The sequence below is a fragment of the Macrobrachium nipponense genome, chromosome 16, assembly GCF_015104395.2.
Source record: "Macrobrachium nipponense isolate FS-2020 chromosome 16, ASM1510439v2, whole genome shotgun sequence".
Lineage (NCBI taxonomy): Eukaryota > Metazoa > Arthropoda > Malacostraca > Decapoda > Palaemonidae > Macrobrachium > Macrobrachium nipponense.
Window position 1 is genome coordinate 7,934,312 of NC_087209.1, and position 22,500 is coordinate 7,956,811.

Sequence of the window (22,500 nt, forward strand, 5' to 3'; positions counted from 1 at the left end):
TTACCTTCACAGCTCGGAGGGGAAACAGCAGCCCCGGCCGTCTCTTCTTCTCCTCAGTCTGGAAACTTCGCGACAACCGGCGGGACTGGATCGCTCGCGCTCCCTCGTCCGTCCGTCGCCGATTTCGTGCGGCGTTTGAACCTCGATGCCGCAGCGAAGGTGTCGGAGCCTCCTCAGTGGGATACAGCTACGAAGGAGACGGCCGTTGCCCTAAACGAGTGCCAAGGGAACAGCCTCCCGAACATCAGTTCCAGCAGGGCCTTGCCTTTCCAGGAGCTGAGTGGAAGTCTGCCCCTGATCACGAGGTACAAGCGGCTGGACGACGAGGATGACTTCACCGACGACCAGGCCACGTCCAGAGACTCGCCCTGCACGACGGATTTCATCAGCGAAGTGACCACTTGTCAGATAAGCTTGGAGAACCTGGACGACGACGGTGCAAACACAGGCATTGATTCGCCCGTCAGAACCAAAAGGTATCGGAAGAAACCGATTGGGCTCACGTTGGCAATCGACCTCGACGAGAACGACAGTGACACGAAGCTAGAGACGGCCCTCGTCGTCGACGCTTACCAGGGTCCCCAGACTTTGTACAATGAACGGACCCCGAGGAGGCAGTCGTTCGTGGTCCTGAGCCTAGAGGACAACGACACCTCGCAAGGGGATTCGTGGGATCACAGCGAGTTAGAGGAGGACGCCCTCGAGACTATGAAAATCGAGGACAAATGGAAGCTGAAGGATATCCCTCGGTGTCCTAAAAGTCAGCCCTACCGCATGGAGTCCGGCAACGACATGGCCGTCATCAACATCAGCGAGGTCGAGGACGACCGGAAACTACTCAAGTGCCAGGAGAAGAGTGAATACGAGAGTGACCCCGCCCCCTACGATGTGGGAAGGGGATCCAGAGTGAAAAGTGTTTTGTGCGACGTGAGGGAAGACGCTCACGACGGGAAAGAAGGGAGAGGGAAAAAATCCTCCAAGGACAGTGGAATGATTGACGAAGGACACGACAACCCGGCTTACATAGATGACGAGCAGGACGCAGTGAGCCAGGATGACAACGGCCAGACAGACCAGAGTCCGGACCGATCTCCCGTCGAAGTGTCGAGGAGGAGGTCCAACCCCGAAATCTGGCCCGCGGGGCATAGGTCGGAGGACATCGTTCGGTCTCACAGCTACGGCAACGAGTTGAACGAAGTGATGAATAACCTGAGCGGGGACCAGGAGGAGCCGACGACTGTTGTCCTCCCGCCGACGCTGAGGAAACGGAGCACCTCCCGAGGACGACCCGAGAATATAGATGGGAAGGAGAACGGCATCCTGGTGGAAAATACTCCCATGACTCCCAAGAAGGAGAAGGTCATCGTGTCCTTCGGCCCCACATTCGCATACGCGGCCGAAGACACGGCAACAGCGAGCATTTTCCAGAAGCTGGTCGGAGGAGGTTCGCACTCCAAGCTCACCAGGAGCGAGTCGTCCAAGTCGAACCTCATCGGGAGCAAGACCGGGCGGGAGGAGACCTTCACCAGGAGCACCAGCAACATCTGGGAAGGCGGCTCCCGGACCCTGAAGGGAGGCGGCTCCCCGCACTACGGGCGCCCTCCGCAGGCGCCCTCCTCCAGTTCCCAGAAGAGCATGCGCCTGCAGCAGCACCTCTACCGCAACAGCCGGAGGAACATGCAGGCGAAGCTCCTGCGGCAGCTCAGCGACGTCTACTACGACGACCACAGGTACAATAACAACGACCACCACGGGGGCAGCAGACACGACCACCACCACCACCATCACCACCACCACTCACGACACAACCGAGACTCGTCCCCCTCGACTCCGACGACGGACCATCGCGGCGGTCACGGACACCACCACTCCTCCCACTCACACGGGCACGGGCATGGGCACGGTGGGCACCACCACCGGAGCCAGTCGCAGAAACACAGTCACAAACCCAAACACGAGCCTCTTCGGAGGCTCAACACTTACGCACACGAAGACTACCACAAGTACGTCCAGGAACACGAGAACAGGTACGAGTTAGCGAGGTCGCACGAGCTCCTGCTGCTGCAGTCACAGCAGCAGCAGCAGGGCTACGGGTTAGGTGGGCAGGGGGGTGCGGGTGGTTTGAAGCCCTCCAGTGGCGGGGAGGCTGTCAGACGCATCTCTCACTACCAACAGGAGGAGAAGGGGAAGACGGACGTCGAGAGGTAAGGCATCTGAGGCATACTTCTTTCCCCCCCCTGTCCCTCCCCCACTCCCCCCCTCCCCTCCCCCCACCCCTCACCCTTACCCCTCCCCTTCGGGTGGGGAGGGAGTTTTGACACCAAGCCCTATATAATCGAGGCATTCCTCCTCCCTCCCTCCTTCAGGAGAAAGTCTGTCACCACATGTTGATCACCATGACAAAGGGAAAATATTTTTATATGTGTATTCAATGTGACTTTTCAAAAGACGAACATACCGTTAGCATGACCGGACTGAGTTTCGTGACGAGCATCGCTTTCTTTTCTTGTATTTTCCAGTTTAATCATTTTTTCCAGGCATGCACAGCAACGTTGGTGAGTATGGTCAAAGTATATGCTGTAAAAAGCAATTTATTCTTTTTTTATATAAAATTCACCGTCAAAAGTGTATATATAACACCGTGCCACAATACTGTTGAAAACATATTATTATATATTGACACTTGACTGATCACTTTCTGTAAGCATTGAAGTCTCTCCGCTCTGTGTCCAGGATCTAAAACCTCGTATTTTAAGAACTGATCACTTTCTTCGAGCATTGAAATCTCTGCTCTGTGTGTGTGTCCAAGATCTAATACCTTGTATTTTAAGGTCTCACGAATAATAGTGTATTCATTCCAGATCGTTGTTTCTTGCATAGGCAATAATATATTGTAAGCGATGTATTATTGTGTTTAATAATCTTTTGTTGCATCATATCTGGAGAAAATTTGATCTGCATTCAATAGGTTCTCAAAACCACTAGTAGATCATTTAGCCATCCATGATAAGTTTAAACGCACAGGAGTTTCACGTGTGCGTTCAAGCGCGTGACGTTGGTTTATTAGTGAAAAGGTTGAGATTAATGAAAATTGTAAGCAGACGATCAATATGTCCACTATAATCGCTTCTTGTCTGGTTTAGATCAGTTATACTGATGAATTTCCGTACATGCGTGGGCGTGTCTGTGTATGCAAATGTTTTATTTGCGGCAGTTTCATTGCAATTTTGTGTACACACGTGACTCGAATTTTCGTCTGAGAGAGAGAGAGAGAGAGAGAGAGAGAGAGAGAGAGAGAGAGAGAATATTCATCCACCCTAAGACCAGTACAATAGAGAAGGAAGAACCTGAATGAGAGAGAGAGAGAGAGAGAGAGAGAGAGAGAGAGAGAGAGAGAGAGAGAGAGTGAGTTGTGTTTGTTTGTTTGTTTGTTTATATGCACGTGTTTTACCTGTAATATTTCCATTCCATTTTTATTTATACACGTGACTCCGCTGAATATGTCAAAAAATCCGTGTAATTCCTCGACTTGGCAACCAAAGGATTACGTACGTCATAAAACAATGAAAGAATTCTTGATAATAAATATTATTCATTCCGGCGTTTTGAATAATGAAATGAAAAAACACTCATTTTCTGATCATTGTGCAGTAAGGACACGAATCCTATTAATTTCTGAGTCGAACGGTTTTAAGAGCAGCTGAGCAAGGGCAAATAACTGACATCCTTGAGAGAGAGAGAGAGAGAGAGAGAGAGAGAGAGAGAGGTGGCGGGATAATGTTTGCTGTAATGGGCTTGTTGAGAAGAAAACGAAAATAGAGAGAGAGAGAGAGAGAGAGAGAGAGAGAGAGAATATTTACCCATCCTTAAACCACTTGAGAGAGAGAGAGAGAGAGAGAGAGAGAGAGTTTCTCTATGGCAGTATCGCGGAAGTAACCTAGAGAGAGAGAGAGAGAGAGAGAGAGAGAGAGAGAGAGAGAGAATATTTACCCATCCTTAAACCACTTGAGAGAGAGAGAGAGAGAGAGAGAGAGAGAGAGAGAGAGAGAGTTTCCCTATGGCAGTATCACGGAAGTAACCTAGATCATGTTCATTGTCTTAATGAGGTTGAAAATGATCTAAAATGGTGGGAACTTGGGAATTCTGTCTCAGTGTATTAGCAAAGTTGCATCATTATCATTATGTTTTTTATTTGGTCATTTTAAATCTTTCCTTTTTGTTAGATGCGAATTAGATAGTCGTATTAAAACCGTATAGTCGAGTCTTACTTTCTCTTCAGTTGACGTAACTCTTTCATTGAAGAATTGAGATTTTAAGCTTAACACATAAGTTCAGTTTAGTTTATTTGTTTAAAATCGAAAGTAAGTACTAAAGTCGATTCACATCAACCGTGCATCTGATGTCTAGGCCCGTCCCTTACGATGCTCCTGATTGGCTGTTGATAAGCCAATCACGGGGCTGGAAACTCTCAGTCTTTTTAGAGTGTTCACATAGGCAGGATGTATGTTTCACGTCTCCTGAAGGATACGTCTTTTAAAAGTATCCCTCAGGAGAGGTGGAACATACTACATCCTTCCTATGTGAACTCTCGAGAGAGACTGAGAGTTTTCAGCCCTGTGATTGGCTTACCAGCAGCCAATCAGGAGCGTCGTAAGGGACGGGCCTAGACATCAGGTGCACTCTTGATGTGAATCTACTATAGCAACTCTTTGTTTTTAGCATAGCTTTCGTTTCAGTTCCTTGAATTTAAGTTAAACGATTTGTTATATATTTCGTTTCGTTTGTAAGTTTAGTATTAGCAGTGAAGAGTAACTTTTTCTTTATTTTTCAAATTCAGTTTCTTTATTTTTCAAATTCATTTTCTTTATTTTTCAAATTCATTTTCTTTATTTTTCAAATTCATTTTCTTTATTTTTCAAATTCATTTTCTTTATTTTTCAAATTCATTTTCTTTATTTTTCAAATTCATTTTCTTTATTTTTCAAATTCAAGGTAAGTGATCGTATCTTTTCTGTAAGTTTAAGTCATCAATTGTAGCTTTCTTTTTAGCTGTCAGATTCAAAGCTCAATACCTGTTGACCGCGATCAATATGACTTTGAAACATTTGCACGTTTTGTACTACGTGTTCGTTTATGTCAGAGAGAGAGAGAGAGAGAGAGAGAGAGAGAGAGAGAGATTTCTTGGAATTGTGAAATACGCTAATTTAGCAAACGTCTAAGGCTAAGATTTGTGTATGTGTGTGTGTGTGTGTTGGTATTTGTGCGCGTGTGTGTTGGTACTTGTGTGCGTATGTGTGCGCGTGTGTTGGTGCATGTGTGCGTATGTGTGTGTGCGTGTGTTGGTATTTGTGTGCGTATGTGTCTGTGTGTGTGTGAGAGAGAGAGAGAGAGAGAGAGAGAGAGAGAGAGAGAGAGAGAGAGAACTTTTGGAATTGCGAAACACGCTAATTTTACACCAGCGCAAGTCGAAATTTGACGTGGCCATTGTCCCCCCCCGCCCCCACGCCCCCACCGCACCGGCCCCACCCCCCTCCCCCAGAAAAGAAGTTTAATGTATCGCCGTGTATTTTGCGCAATATTTGAGAAATGTATTTCGACCCATTGTCTTTTTATGCAGTGACCATTTGCGACCAGTTCAGCAAAAGGAGCTGATTCATCCTCGTCTTTCTGGTCTGAATGAGTTGCAGTTCACCAGTGACTCCGTTATGTTAATCGGTATCTTTAGGGATTGTGTATGAATATACATACACATATACATACATACATAAATATATATATATATATATATATATATATATATATATAATATAAATATGTGTATATATAGTGTGTGTCGTATCTTGTATGTGTATATGGATATGTGAATTTATGCGTAATATTTCTGTTATTTTTTCCATTAGCATATTCAGTATTATATCTATAGTAATATAAATATATATATATATATATATATACATATCTATATATATATATATATATATATATAATATATATATATATATATATTATATATATATATCAAATAAAAAGGCAGCCCATTTTAAAAACACCAAAAAATATAGAGAAAAAAATTCTATAATTCAGAGACGGTTATGTAACTTTATTGCATTCACGCATGCTGTGAAGAATTGACCGTTTTACGTTTTTATTCACGTATCCTCTTCTGTGGCCCAATATCGTCATCATCATGTTCATCATAGCTGTCAAAGTATTCCCCACAGCTGGTTTTCATCAAGTTTATAAATAGCCTTTTATTGACCTTTTATTTATACCAAGAGTCCATCCACAGGTAAGCCAATTTAGGTAACTCCCGCTGATAATCTTGCTTTAATCTTCTTACCTGTGGATGGACCTCTTGGTATAAATACCACCTTTTCTGTAACTTTTCTCATTCATTTACCTGAAGAGGGAGACAGCAGTCTCTGAAATATAATATTTTTCTCTCTATATTTTGATGTTTTTATGGGCTCCTTTTATCAGATGGAATTCTGTTGTAACAGAAAATTTTTACCAGCCATATATATATATATATATATATATTATATATATATATATATATATATATAGAGAGAGAGAGAGAGAGAGAGATAGATAGATAGATAGATAGATAGATATGTATCCCACTTAACAACTTATGGTGCTGTGTACATACACACACACACACACACACCACACACATATATATATATATATATATATATATATAAATAAATAAATATATCCTCTTATATATATATATATATATATATGTCTATACACACACATATTATATATATATATATATATATATATATATATATATATATATAGTGATATATTTTATATCCCACATCACACCGTATGGTGTTGTATATATATATATATATATATATACACATACATACATACATACATACATACATATACGTATATCCCACAGAACACTGAAGGTGGTTCCTATTTCCTTGTCTGGTCACAAAATGCTTCATCATCCACGCGGAGAAAGTGAAGATTATACATTACGTTCGTATAGGTACATCCAGTCATTTTCATATCTGAATGGACGGAAGTACTCAGCTCATCTTTGCACAATGAGCATAAAGAAATCTGCGCTCAACGACCTATTAATTTTTTTTTTTTTTTATGTATTCGTGATCATCTGCAATTTCGCATTCACCATTCGTGAGCTCGCTTTTCGTGTCTTCGTCGTATAGTTGTTAGTCTTTCTGTCTCTCGTCATAAATTATGGGGTTTATTCACTGCTGGCTAAAATTTCTAGCGGATTTTTTTTCTTATTATTTTCTAAGAATTTTGCGAAACGCTTGTGCACCAAATGGAAAGCTTTTTATCACCATCTTCCTTTTTCCTCTGTTCTGTTCCTTCTTGTGTCCATTTCGTTTAATACTTTTTTTTATATTTGTTACAAAACCCGAAGATCACATCCCAACCTTTCTCTTAAAAATAGAATATTTTTGATTCCTTAGCAGGGTAGGGCTGTCAGTGCACCTCATGCGGTGTACTGCAGGCATTACTGAAGGTTCTTTGCAACGTGCCTTCGGCCCCTAGCTGCAACCCCTTTCTTTCCTTTAACTGTACCTCCTTTCATATTCTCTTTCTTCCATCTTACTTTCCACCCTCTCCTAACACTTGATTCATAGTGCAACTGCTTTGAGGTTTTCCTCCTGTCACGCCTTTCAAACCTTTTACTGTCAATTTCCATTTCAGCGGTGAATGACCTCACAGGTCCCAGCGCTCCATACGATTACTCTCTCTCTCTCTCTCTCTCTCTCTCTCTCTCTCTCTCAAAGTCCATAGGCCTTTCACACACACACACACACATTCATACGTATAGTTGTCCCAAAAGACAATATTTTTCCTATTCCGAAGCGTTGATTTTAATCACTAATCGTAAAATGGGCCTGATCTTTGGGAAAGATTCCTTCTCCACTTACGCTCGCTTACATGGTGTCAACCTGTTCGCTACATGTATGCGATAAGTTGCTGACGTGTGTCGACTTATACCACTGAAGAGTGAACGTAACCCTTATAGGATTATGCGCTATTGTAGATTCACATCAGCCGTGCATTTGATGTCTAGGGCCGTCCCTTACGATGCTCCTGATTGGTTGTTGATAAGCCAATCACAGGGCTGGAAACTCTCAGTCTCTCTCGAGAGTTCACATAGGCAGGATGTATGTTCCACCTCCCTTTAGATACGTTTTTCTAAAGTATCCCACAGGAGGAGAGGTAGAACATACATCCAGCCTATGTGAACTATCGAGAGAGACTGAGAGTTTCCAGCCCTGTGATTGGGTTATCAATAGCCAATCAGGAGCGTCGTAAGGGACGGGCCTAGGCATCAAATGCACGGTTGATGTGAATCTATTATAGTACCTTGAATGTCTGTGGAGCTTTTCACTTCCTCGTCCGTGGTGGTCATTACCGCTGATATTAGAAAGGCTCCTGATTTTTTGGCGATAAGTCGAAGAATGGCCGGATATCTCGTCCGGTATCTTTGAGAAATGAGAGATTCAAGGATGCGGTGATGGATATTCAGGTCACACTTAGTTATTCATTTATCTGTTTATTTAGTTATATTTATTTATTTATGATCATTTATCAGGTCACACTTAATTATTCGTTTATCTGTTTATTTAGTTATATTAATTTATTTACGATCGTTTACGTCTCAAATATGTAACTGATAATTCAAGATGTTAACATACCTTAAATTGATTTATTTTTTATTGATTTTATATTTAGACTTATTATTTATTTGGTTTTTTATTTTAATAATTAATTAGATAAATGACTGTTAATTTAGTTATTTAGAGAAATATTTAGATATTTTTTGAATAAATAGAGAAACTTATTAAAGATTATAAAATGAACGATGAATCCTTACAGCGGACTTTTGAAAGGGCTTGTAAAACAATGGGTTATAATTATCTAATAATAATAAATAATAATAATAATAATAATAATAATAATAATAATAATAATAATAATACAGGATGGTAACAGGCGCTTGTCATATTTGAATGACGTTATGTCCTCGTGTTGTGTTCGTGTAGATATGATAGTGACGAAATTTTACATTGTTGACAAATCGGAATATTTTGAAAATCATGTCGCATTGACCCTAAACATCCGCTGCGTTATTTCAGTTGGTTATGAGTCTCTGACTCTCTCTCTCTCTCTCTCTCTCTCTCTCTCTCTCTCTCTCTCTCTCTCTCTCTCTAAATTGAATTAGTATACAGTATACGTGAGTAGTAAACTTGCTTGGTATATATTGCATAATAGTAATTCTCTCTCTCTCTCTCTCTCTCTCTCTCTCTCTCTCTCTCTCTCTCTCTCTCAGAGGTATTACGTGCAAACAATAGACCTGACACAGGTCAGTAACGGAAAATGCGCTTTCTCTCTCTCTCTCTCTCTCTCTCTCTCTCTCTCTCTCTCTCTCTCTCTCTCTCAAGGCCGTCTTGATAACACAAAGGAGGTTGGTTTTCAGGTATATGAAAAAGAAAATAACAGTAAGGCGTTGATTACAGGTAAATAGTCCATCTTCATGTACTCGTGTCCTTGTTACTTCACACGCACGCACACACACACACATACACACATATATACATTATTCGAGGAGTTACAAATGTCCTTTAATATCTAATTCGCTCTACCTCGGAATTTTATATATTTTCATATATGTAAAACGAAGGGGAATTTTTTAGTTGATAATAATTTCGTCCTCTCGTGGGTTCGAACCACTTGTTAGCCGAATGGATAACATCACTGAAGTCCTGATTTCGTCTCTGTCTGCTGGGCGGTGGTTCGAACCCACGAGAGGACGAAATCATGATCAACTAAAAAATTCCCCTTCGGTTTACATATATGAAAATATATTAAATTCCGAGGTTGAGCGAATTAGATATCAAAGGACATTTGTAGCTCGAATAATTTATATGAATCACGGTGATGTGATAATTATTCATTTATGTATAGTATATATGTTACATTCATTTATTCAGATTCATATATTTCTCTCCAACCACTGCTATGCTTTGGAATTCGGTCTCTGTTTCATTCTCTTTTTTCACATAATTTATGGCATAATCATTGCTTAGTAAGGGTTAAACCCTTACTATTCCTAACATTCATTTGTTTCGTCAAATATGAAGTCCACGAAGGCGTAGGTTTACAGATTTTATCCTCTAGCGCGTCCGGGCACGATACAGACACCAGATGGTTCGTCTCAATAGGTTTAATCTAAACAAGGCGTGATCCGACCTCCAGCTTACTCGGGGCGCATGCTATAATCTACGGTCTTAAAGAGCGTTGTTTCACACATGAAAATTAGAGTAAATACGTTATATTTTAAGAGAAATAAATGTTCTGTACTGTTTAACATCTACATTATTTATTTTTTACATTTTTCACTCTAATAAATAAATCATGAATATCGTATTCTAAAATTCCTGTATCTTTAACTCAACGCAAAACACCTTTTTCAGACCTATTTAGGCTCTTTCATAGACCTTTCCCACCCCTCCCAACAGGAACAACAACAGCAAGAACAAGAACCACAACAACAAAATAGTTTGTAAACTTGCTCCCTGAGTAATCGAAAAAGGCAAATAGTTTAATTCTTCATCAGATCTGGACTATATGCGGGCGATAGATGTCCCGATCTGACTTTTTTTTTTATTTATTTACTTTTTTTTTGCAACAAGTAAATAAGCCGTAACCAAATCTGTACATAATGACAAGTCATTACACTCTTAACCAACGAGATTGATTGACCAAAGACAGCGCTTGGCGTCGCAGCAGGCAGACGACTGTGACGGAGAACAATAGTACGTTGCAGAGATCGTACCTCGCGTGAAATTCATTATGCAATATCCCCCTCCCCCATCCCCACTTTCTCTCTCTCTCTTTCTCGTTACTGACTGTAACAAGCTGTTACGTACATCGTATGTATATAATGACCTGGATGATTATCAAACCTTGCGAATAATTAAGCATTACAAGGAGTTACAAGGATTAGGATGTCTCAAAGACTCATTAGTCCCTCCTAAGAGGAGACATCGTGTGCTTCACTTATCTGTAGGAGCAGGTTTTACTGTGCATTCACAGTGTCCTCCTAATGATTTTGCTTAGCTTTCTTTTAAACTCTTCCACGCTGTTGCTGTTTACAACTTCTGGTGGCAGTTTATTCCACGTGTCACATATCTTGTATGTGAAGAAGTTCCCACAATGGGATGTGTTGTATCTCTTCAGTTCTAGTTTCCACCCATTATTTCTTGTCTGGTTTCCGTTAAATGTAAATAGGTTACTGTCTACTTTTGTTATGCCTTTCAGTATTTTAAATGTTTCTATTAGTTGTCCTCGCAAACGTCGTGTTTCTAAGACATACATTTGCAGGCTCTCTCGTCGTCTTCGGTAATCTATTTGCCTGATGGATGGAATTAAATCTAATGTTTTTTTTTTTCTTCCTTAATATTAGATCAGGTCGATGTAAAAGCAAATAGACATACATAGATTGTGGATTTTAAAGAGAGATACCTGTAGAATAAATAAATGTTTCCACCGTACTGAGTAAGGGACTGCACTACCTGTTCCACCCACCTGGATGAGGTCATTGTTTGTACAGGTCATTTGAAAGTAATGACGTCATCGCCTGATCTGGCTTCGGGATTGATGTCAGATGTAGTTTGGATAGCTTTCTGGCTGAGAGAGAGAGAGAGAGAGAGAGAGAGAGAGAGAGAGAGAGAGAGAGAGAATTTCTGTTAAAACATTGTTGCTGTTCAGATTGCAAGAGAGAGAGAGAGAGAGAGAGAGAGAGAGAGAGAACATTTCTAACCTAAATGGAAGGATAAGTAAGATCAAATTTAGTTATACCTTTTTAGCTAATGGGGTTTTTAATGATAATTTTTGGTATATACAATATTAAACACAGAACAGTTTTAAGTATTTTCTTGTTATTATTTTTATTACAAATGTAAGATAAATATATTCTGAACTCTCACCAGATCCCAGAATGCCTTTTGGAGTTTTTAGTGAATGAAAAAAAAAGGAAAGGTAAAAAAAAAAGAAAGTAGGATCCTTGAGATGATATACGTACACACGTCTGAAAGCAGTTTGATTTCCAAGATCCAGTACTCGTGTTTACCCGGAGAGTTATGCTCTTTACTCCTGACGAATTTCCTTGAGGATACGCTTAGGAACCTTATTTTTTGTCTTTTTTTTTTATAAGCGTTTATCTTTTATTTATTCATATGTTCGTTTCTTTATGGTTTCTTATGTTTATTGTTTTTTTTTGTTCATGTAAGGGTATTCAGTTCTGTAGCAGCTTCATAATAATGTTTGTACATTCTGAATAATAATAATAATAATAATAATAATAATAATAATAATAATAATAATAATAAATAATAATAATAATAATTATAAATTGTTTATAAATTATACACGAACTTCTAGCATTTTTATTATTGTGGACCCCTTCATTGTATATACTCTCGTGATAGAGTTCTTCCCAATTAATAATAATAATAATAATAATAATAATAATAATAATAATAATAATAATAATAATAATAATAATAATAATGATAATAATAATAATTTTGTTAAAGAAAACTTATAATCGCTTGAGTCAGTAAAATGAGAAAGTAAATTCATTGTAGTTTGCCTGTTTAATTGTGTTTTTGTATATTTTGTATATTAAAAAAAACAAAATCAAACAGCCATACTGCTGGATACTCCCGGATAACTTTAATAATAATAATAATAATAAATAATAATAATAATAATAATAATAATAATAATAATAATAATAATAATAATAATAATAATAATAAGGAATTTCGTAAGTTGAAACATTTTACATTTTTGAATATCACTCATCGAGACTTGGTTTAAAAGAAAAACACTTAAATTTAGTCACGTACATTGTGACGCCACTTGGGGTTTTCAAATTTGGAACGTCACCAAATTGTTGTAATAAGGTAAATTAGCTTCAAAATACCAAGAAGATTGTCTCTGCAACTTGACAAATCGGAATGAAAAGAAATTTGAGCCCTGGGCTATATTTGAGATTATTAGTGTTATAATAAATGTATTCCTTGGAAGCTTCAATTTTAAGTCATTGGCCTCTTTGGTGGTCTTGTTCCATATGAATAGGCTTCATCTGTCATTGCCATATTGCAAATGTGAATACGTTTTAAACCGAACGCGTTCAAGCCACCTCGGTGGCCGCGAGTTCGATTCTCGGGCATTCCACTGATGGGTCAGAGATGTGTATTTCTGGTGATGGAAGTTCACTCTCTCGACGTGGTTCGGAAGTCACGTAAAAAGCCGTTGGTCCCGTTGCTGAATAACCACTGGTTCCATGCAACGTAAAAACACCATACAAACAAACAAACTAACAAGCGTTCAAGACATGTTGTTGCTAAGTATGAATTAGAATTATACGTATTAGAAATACTAGGTTCTCTTTTCATTAACTATTTTATTATAGAATCTCTGATGGAGTTTGAGTATGAGTTTGATTAAGAGACCGACGTTCTCCCCGAAATCTCATCATCGAATTTTGAGGTCTTGTGATCCGCTTAGTTTGACGGATTACTTTGATGTGAAGTGACAGCGATGACTTGGAATGCAGGCTGTAATCCGAGCAGTAAACAAAGCAGTAAACAAAGCCGTAAACAAAACAATCCTTACCGCATGTTTAATTAAAACAAATTCAGCGGCTCGTCCTGGCGTTTGTATAATTAATTCTAGCCTTGTAGGCGAAGTATTAAGGCGAAACCTTACAATTCATTAATGTGTTGGATCCTCTCTCTCTCTCTCTCTCTCTCTCTCTCTCTCTCTCTCTCTCTCTCTCTCTCTCTCTCTCTCCTATACTTGCTGGAGATTGAGAGTTAGAGATAGATATTCTCTCTCTTAGTTTGTCCTAACATTTGTGCAATTAATTCTAACCTTGCAGACGAATCATTAAGATAAATATTTACAATTCTCTCTCTCTCTCTCTCTCTCTCTCTCTCTCTCTCTCTCTCTCTCTCTCTCTCCACAGAGCATATCCTTAGCTTGTCCTAGCATTTGTGACAATTCTCTCTCTCTCTCACAGAGCATATATGTAACTTGTCCTAGCATTTGTGCAATTAATTCTAACCTTGCAGATGAAACATTAAGATAAATATTTACAATTCACTAATGTGCCGGGTCTCTCTCTCTCTCTCTCTCTCTCTCTCTCTCTCTCTCTCTCTCTACGGAGCATATCCTTAGCAATTAATACTAACCTTGGAGACGAAACATTAACATAGTTACAATTTACTAATGTGCTGGGCCTCTCTCTCTCTCTCTCTCTCTCTCTCTCTCTCTCTCTCTCTCTCTCTCTCTCTCTCTCTCTCTCTCTCTCTCTCTCTCTCTCTCTCTCCACAGAGCATATCCTCGCGTGTGGACAAGTGTTGGCGTATCATGCTCAGTTGCTATGCTTAATGAGATGCTCAACAGCGTGCAAGTGTGCAAGTGCATGTCTCCAAGGTCATTTGAATATGAAGGGGACTGTGTTTTTTAAGGTTTATACCGGATGCACATCAGATGGAAGAGAATAACAGCTGTCATATTATCTAGATGGAAAAAACTGTCATTTTATCTGCATTTCTGAAGGGGGAAATGGAATCTCCCAAGGGGGAAATGGAATCTCGCCTTCTCATGATGGTGAGGGATATGTTGACAAAATTGACCCAAAATTGTTTTATTCGTCCGTACCTGTTGCAGGAAATGATTGTCCGTGGATGGATTTGGATGATGGGGAACGTGTCTTGTTGTTGTTGTTGTTGTTATTATTATTATGGTTATTATTTCGGAAGGAGACCCTCTCGTAGGCAAGTTTTGTTAAAATGGTTGTTGCTCCAACCATGCTAATCTAAGCAACAGAGAGAAAGCTGTTACCAGAAAAATAGAAAATACTCCACAAGATTAATAGTGCTGAAGCAGCAACCATATTATTATTATTATTATTATTATTATTATTATTATTATTATTATTATTATTATTATTATTATTATAAGGGGTTCACAATAATAAAAATGTTAAAAGTTCGTGTATAATTCATAAACACTTTATGAAGAGCGTTACAACCCTTCCATGGGTTCATCTTCAGTTCAAAAAAAAAGAAAAAAGAAAAAAGAAAAGAAAATGAAGATGAACCCAGAGAAGGGTTCAAAAGCTTTTATAAAGTGGTAATTATAAACTTATACACGACCTTTTTAACATTTTTTATTATTGTGGACCCCATAGAACATAGTATAAACTCTCGTGATAGAGAGTTCTTCCTTATTATTATTATTATTATTATTATTATTATTATTATTATTATTATTATTATTATTATTATATTATTATTATTATTGTAAACCCTATTCAAATGGAACAAACCCACCAAAGGGGCACTGACTTGAAATTCAGACTTCCAAAGGGAAATACAGAAAGAAGATATATATATATATATATATATATATATATATATATATATATATATATATATATATATATATATATATATTTATATATACCTCTTATCAAAAGAGAAAAAATTATATTAACTAATAGATAAAATCGTATTAAAATGTAAGATTAGTAATAGGGTAGTAATGTTTTGTAACTTCGCTTAAAGTTCTAAAGTTCCAGTTACATGAACTTCCTCTGGAACTGGAAGTTCCACATTCCAGCGGTGTGAGGTATAAAGGACCTCTGGAACTGAGCAGTTCGATACAGAGGAAGCTACGGCAGACTATAATCGCTCCGTTTAATGACAGCCATCATATCTTGTTTACTAGGAATTTTAGATGGTATTGCTGCACTAATACCAACTCTAAATTTAATAATGATGCTAAGAAATGGTCTTTTTGATTTAATAATAACGACAAGAAATAGAGCTATTTCATGTCATCATTATTAAATCGAAAAGACTCTATTTCTTACTACACTAATACCGATTCTAAATTTAATAATGATGCTAAGAAATAGTCTGTTTGATTTAATGATGATAAGAAATAAAGCTATTTCTTGTGATCAATATTAAAGCAAATAGACTATTTCTTATCATCATTATTAAATCAAGAATTGGTATTAGTGTAGAAATTAGTGTAGTGATTATCTTGCTGTTATAGGTAATTGCAGAAGGTAGGGATACCAAAGTGAATACTAAGAATGATTAATGTTTACGGTTTGTAAGAATCCTGTAATGGCAGTCAAGCTAATCTTCTTTCCCTCTTTTCCAATTTTTATCAGATAAAAATATTAAAACACTAATTACGCTCGTATACCTACTGAATGACAGACTAACTACCTTCGTCTTTATTTTAAAAAGAACAAAACAAAATTTCATTTCTGTCAGAAGCTTGGTGACGTCCTTGGGGGGAAACACATTCCAGTGATTCGGATCCATTTTATTTCTTGCTGATGTCACCGATAGCGGACTTATGATGTCAGAATGAGTTTTGTTTACTGTTAAATTCTTCCGCCCTTGGGCAACGTGTCTTCGAGTCATGGATACCCCCGCTACGGTCCTCTTGTTTTGGTGCTTTGTTTGTTTTATATAATTTGGTCTGTTTCGGACACCTCTTTTTTTTTTTTTTCCTTTGGAACTCTATGTTCTATTCAGTGACGTTTTCCTGTCCGCTATGTTCCATCAGGAGGCTGTTTTGCGCCCTCTGTGATCTGTTTGGTGCGTTCAAGCAACTGTGTTATGTCTCCAGTGGGCGGATTCGTTGCTCTTCTGTTATATCCCCAGTGGGCGGATTCGTTGTTCTTTTGTATAATTGTGTGTTCAGCGGTGATTTCATGCTCCCCATGGTCGGTTCCATGGCTGTTTTGTTCTGTCCCCGGTCTGTTTGTTGGCTGTTTACATGCCCTCTACGGTCTGTTCAGGAACATTGCCTTCTTTCTGTGGTTTGTTTGGTAATTATCTCATGTCCTCTTTGATCTGCTCAGTGGCTGTTTCGTAACCTGTATGTTCTGGTATCTGGCTGTTTCGTGCCCTGTATTGTCTTGTCTCTGGCTGTTTCGTGCCCCTGTATTGTCTGGTCTCTGGCTGTTTCGTGCTCTGTATGTTCTGGTCTCTGGCTGTTTCTTGCCCTGTATGGTCTTTTCTGTGGCTGTTTCGTGCCCTGTATTGTCTGGTCTCTGGCTGTTTCGTGCTCTGTATGTTATGGTCTCTGCTGTTTCGTCCCTGCTCTGTATGTTCTGGTCTCTGGCTGTTTCTGCCCACTGTATGGCTTTTCTGTGGCTGTTTTCTGCTGTTTCGTGCCCTGTCGTCTGGCTGTTTCGTGCCCTGTATGGTCTGGTATCTGGCTGTTTCGTGCCCTGTATTGTCTGGTCTCTGGCTGTTTCGTGCGAGAGAGAGACAGAGAGAGAGGAGAAGAGAGAGAGAGAGAGAGAGAGAGAGAGAGAGAGAGAGAGAGAGAGAGAGAGAGAGAGAGAGAGAGAGAGAGGTGTACTGAGACGTCCTTGGTATTTTTCGCTTAACGGAATCCTTAAAAAAAAGGATTATATTCCCCCCCCCCAAAAAAAAAACCCAAAAAAAAAAAATACTTATAAAAAATAGAACAGCGAACGTGAGAAAATGAAAGAAGAATGAATGGTTGGACAAGGAGGACATGACGATTGCGATTACAAAATAATGGAAAATCTGTCATGTATTAAGCTGGGGGAGAGGGAGGGGGTGGGATGGGGCGGAGAGGGGAGAGGGGGGGGGGGGGAGGGATTCAGTGTGATTTGTAATGCGGGTGGAGAATAATCCATGACGATGTTTGGTGAATTTTGTTGATAAAAAGGTTTCTCTCTCTGTCCCACTTATGAATGCATATATATATAATATAGATATATATATAGTATATCTATATACTATATATATATATATATATATATATTATATATATATATATATATCTTTATGTATGTATCATATATATATATATACTATATATATATATATATATAGTATATATATATATATGTATATATATATATGCAATATATTTTCTTTGTACATTTTGCAGTCGATAAATGTTGATATCTCTTTTTTGCCCAGTCACTCTAATAATTGAGAACTTTATCAGTGTAATCATTTTTTTAAAAATGTACATTTCAGCAATTAATTATTAATATGATAATCCTCCCATATAGAATGCCGTGTATACCTTTATATTCATATATTCATTCCTGTACCATCTTATATCACTGTTGGTTCTTATATGTTCAGATTATTAAAGTGCATAATTTTGTCCTGACACATCTAGCAAGGCCAACGAAGCTTCCACAGAGAGAGAGAGAGAGAGAGAGAGAGAGAGAGAGAGAGAGAGAGAGAGAGAAGAAGAAGAAGAAGAAGAAAACTTAGATATCTGTCCTTCGATCAAACCAGCAAAAGACGACATTCACTTTTTAATCAACTCTTGTGATCTGTCTCGTGTCAAGGATTCGGTTCTGGAACCATATTTTGGAATATTGTTAACTCTTTGGTCCCCTGGAACTTGGTCATGTTATAGACGCGTTTTCTGCATAGTTTTGGAATTGAGTTTTCAAAGGAATGAGGTTCATAGTCTGGTTGGTTTTGTCCTGGTGCTGAAAAGATGTGAAGTCTGATTGGAAAGGGAGGGAGGCTGTTCCCATAACGTGTGCATGACCACGCGCCACCTGGAGGAATTAAAATGCATGGGACGAGGCACCTGTGTGGTCAGGTAGTCGCACTGAAGGACCTTACCTGCCTCACGTGATGATGGCGATCCTTCTATGAAGGCTGGTGCGTCAGTCAGTTTCTCTCTCCGAGACCAAGATTATCTGCTCAGGGATGGCCTCTCTCTCTCTCTCTCTCTCTCTCTCTCTCTCTCTCTCTCTCTCTCTCTCTCTCTTTTGTGTTTCAGCCTCAGATCAGGTCAATTTCTTTTATTATTATTGAACATTTTTTTTGGAGTTTCAGCCTCAAATCAAGTCAGATTTTTTTTTTTATTATTATTTTCAGGCTCAGATCATGTCAGAACATTATTTTTGAGTTTCAGCCTCAGATCAGGTGAGAATATTTTTTTGAGTTTCAGCCTCAGATCAGGTGAGAATATTTTTTTTGAGTTTCAGCCTCAGATCAGGTCAGAACATTTTTTTTTTTGAAGTTTCAGCCTCAGATCAGGTCAGAACATTTTTTTAGTTTTAGCCTTAATCAGGTCAGATTTTTTCTTCAGAGTCAGATCAGGTCAGATTTTTAAAATTTTCTGTTTCAGCCTCAAATCAGGTCAGATTGGTTTTTTAAAATTTTAAACATTAGATCAGGCCAGAACATTTTTTTTTTTTTGAGTTTCAGCCTCAAATCAGGTCAGAATTATTATTGCTTTTATTTGAGTTTTAGCCTTAAATCAGGTCAGATTTTTTTGTTTCAATTTTCTGCCCAAACTGGCCCTGTTAGCTGACGGACTCGAGTCAGTTTCTATCCCGGATTAGGTCAATATCACTGAGAAAGTTCGTCTGCCAAAAGTGGTCCTCACCAAGTCTCTCATTCCTCACACCTGAGGGTTCTCTGGAATTGGAGTCTCCAAAGTTCAAGCGGAGATGCAATGCATTATCACCCTAAAATAAATCTCCTCGTACTTTGATCATATATTTACATTTTTATCTATTTATTTATTATCCGTTAATATATATTTTTTTGGATTCCAAAAACTTATATCTTCTCTCTGTATTTACTATTACCTTCTGTTACTTCTTTCAGATGAACACCATATTCTTTGAAAGTTTAAAAAAATGTTAAGTTTATGGCCCCCTAGGGCTATAGTAATAATAATAATAATAATAATAACTAATAATAATAATAATAATAATACTAATAATAATATTATTATTATTATTATTAATTAATAATAACTAATAATATTATTATTGTTAGTATTAATTGTTTGTATGGTGTTTTTACGTTGCATGGAACCAGTGGTTATTCAGCAACGGGACCAACGGCTTTACGTGACTTCCGAACCACGTCGAGAGTGAACTTTTATCACCAGAAATACACATCTCTAACACCTCAATGGAATGCCCGAGAATCGAACTCGCGGCAATGAAGTGGCAAGTCAAGACCATACCGATAGTATTAATAATAATAATAATAATAATAATAATAATAATAATAATAATAATAATAATAATAATAATAAATAACAGTTGACAACTATGGCACTCTCCTCAAAAGGTACGTAGCACTATTCTCTCTCTACAGGCTGCGTAGATACTAGCTACACAGATCCTATTTTATATTTCTCAAATAACAGTGCCAGCCTTTGGAAAAAAAAATGTGCGAAATAAGTCTGTGAACAGAACCTCAGGGTGTTCTCCCTGAAAGGATGCCACTATTTCACCCAGTAAATTAGATAATGCCAGCGGTGGCGGGGTGTTGCTCACAGCCTCCGTGGATCCGAGTCCGGTCAGGCCATGGTCTGGTACGGTCCAGATTTCGACGTAGGAATGTATGTGGTTCAGAGTCCCCTCCGTCTGTTTTAGGCGCGGATATTTGGGGGTTTGGGGTTTGGGGTTTGGGGTGGGGGTAGGGGGAGGGCGTGGTTGTTCTCCCATGCGTGATGTTGCCCTGTCCTTGTTGTTTCTGTCTTCTTCTGTTGTTTCTCAGGGAGCTCTGTTTATTGCACGAACTGAATCTCAGTTTTGTCAGTGGCTGTTGCTGATGGTTTTGGGTCTTTTTGAGCTGCTCTCTGGTTTGGGAGCCTCTTGTCGGTGATGTATAATGTTAGATGTATTTCTATATAATATACACATATATATATATTTTTATATATATATATATATATATATATATATATATATATGTATATGATATATATATAATATAATTATAATTTATTATATGTATATATATATATATATATATGTATGTATATATAATATATAATAATTCTATGTATAAATATATGAACTGAACATACTTTTATATATAAATATATATATGCGCATAATGTATAGACATATGTGTATATATAGATATATATGTATATACATATATACATATATAAATATGCTTAAAAAAAATCACAGTAGATGCACGTGATTTCCATTAAATAAGCGAATCCCACAGGAAAAGATAGGCAGAAATCCAAGCGCTTTGTTGTTTACTAAGACATAAGCGCTTGGATTTCAGCCTATCATTTTCCCGCCTGCTGGTATTCGCTTATTTAATGGAAGGTCACGTTGCAAAAATCATCTTACTGTGATTTTTTTAAGCATATGACTTCAATATATGAATATATTTATATACACATATATCTATATACACATATGGTCTATACATTTTATATATATATATATATATATATATATATAATATATATATATATATATGTATGTTCATATATATTTTAATACATAGAATTATATATATTATATATATACATACACATATGTCTATACATTATGCCTATATATATATATATATATATATATATATATATATATATATATATATATATACTATTTATATATATAATATTTATAAATATTTATACAAAATGATATATATTACGTAACATAATATATTCCATAAACATATACCATATAACATATACTAGTACCATGTACATAATAACATATACATAGTACATGTCAAATATTACATATACGAAATACATATAACATTTGTTTTGATGCCAAAGCCTATACAAGGCGTCAACCTCACGTTCTATTCTCAGACAAACCAAAAACTTTTAAATATGAGAAATCACGCTCCGTGACACCGGAGTCGTTTGTTCTGTAATTACGTACAGACAAAGCTTCCAATTTATGTGGTTTTTTGCCACAGAAATTGTCATTATTCACGCCACAGAGAAGAACTGGGTGTCTTGAAATTGCTTGTTTATTCATGACCAGTAAACATGGCTCATGGTAGCTTACTTGTCCTCGCAGCAACCTGACTGGTAGAGAGGCGAGAAACCTATGATTAGTACAAGGTAACTGGTACCATGTTCGTCTATGATCGGCGTGTGAAACCGGTATTCGTGTGTGATTGATGGGTGAACATGGCGGAATTGAAGCGCCTCAGTGGCGTGGTCGGTATGCTGTTGACGTGCCACCTCGTTCGATTCTCGGCCATTCCATTGAGGTGTGAGAGATGTGTATTTCTGGTGATAGAAGTTCACTCTCTCGACGTGGTTCGGAAGTCACGTAAAGCCGTTGGTCCAGTTGCTGAATAACCACTGGTTCCATGCAACGTAAAAACACAATACAAATAAACAAACAAACAAACAAAAACATGGTGGAATTCGGTTGACAAAAATGAATGGAAATAAATCATAGATGATATATGATTAAGTAAGTAGTAAATATATGATGAGTTAGGGTCACTGGTGGAATTCGGCTGATGAATAAAGTAAATCACAGTGAGTATATGATTAAGTAGGTAAATATATAGATAAATAGTTAAATATATCAATTATTAAATAAATAAATATATAATTAGATAATTCAGCGGACAAAAA

At 37.9% G+C, this 22,500-nt stretch overlaps 1 protein-coding gene across 8 annotated transcripts in view; it reads left to right on the forward strand.

The window, feature by feature from the left end:
• LOC135195565 (uncharacterized) overlaps nucleotides 1-22,500 on the forward strand; it is a 332,933-nt gene that overhangs the window by 190,428 nt on the left and 120,005 nt on the right. For all 8 annotated transcript variants that reach the window (XM_064221846.1, XM_064221844.1, XM_064221849.1 and 5 more), the window contains one exon: nucleotides 1-2,027. This exon is cut by the window's left edge and continues 666 nt beyond it. In XM_064221846.1, coding sequence (XP_064077916.1) covers nucleotides 1-2,027 — 2,027 coding nt within the window. The remainder of the gene's footprint in view (nucleotides 2,028-22,500) is intronic.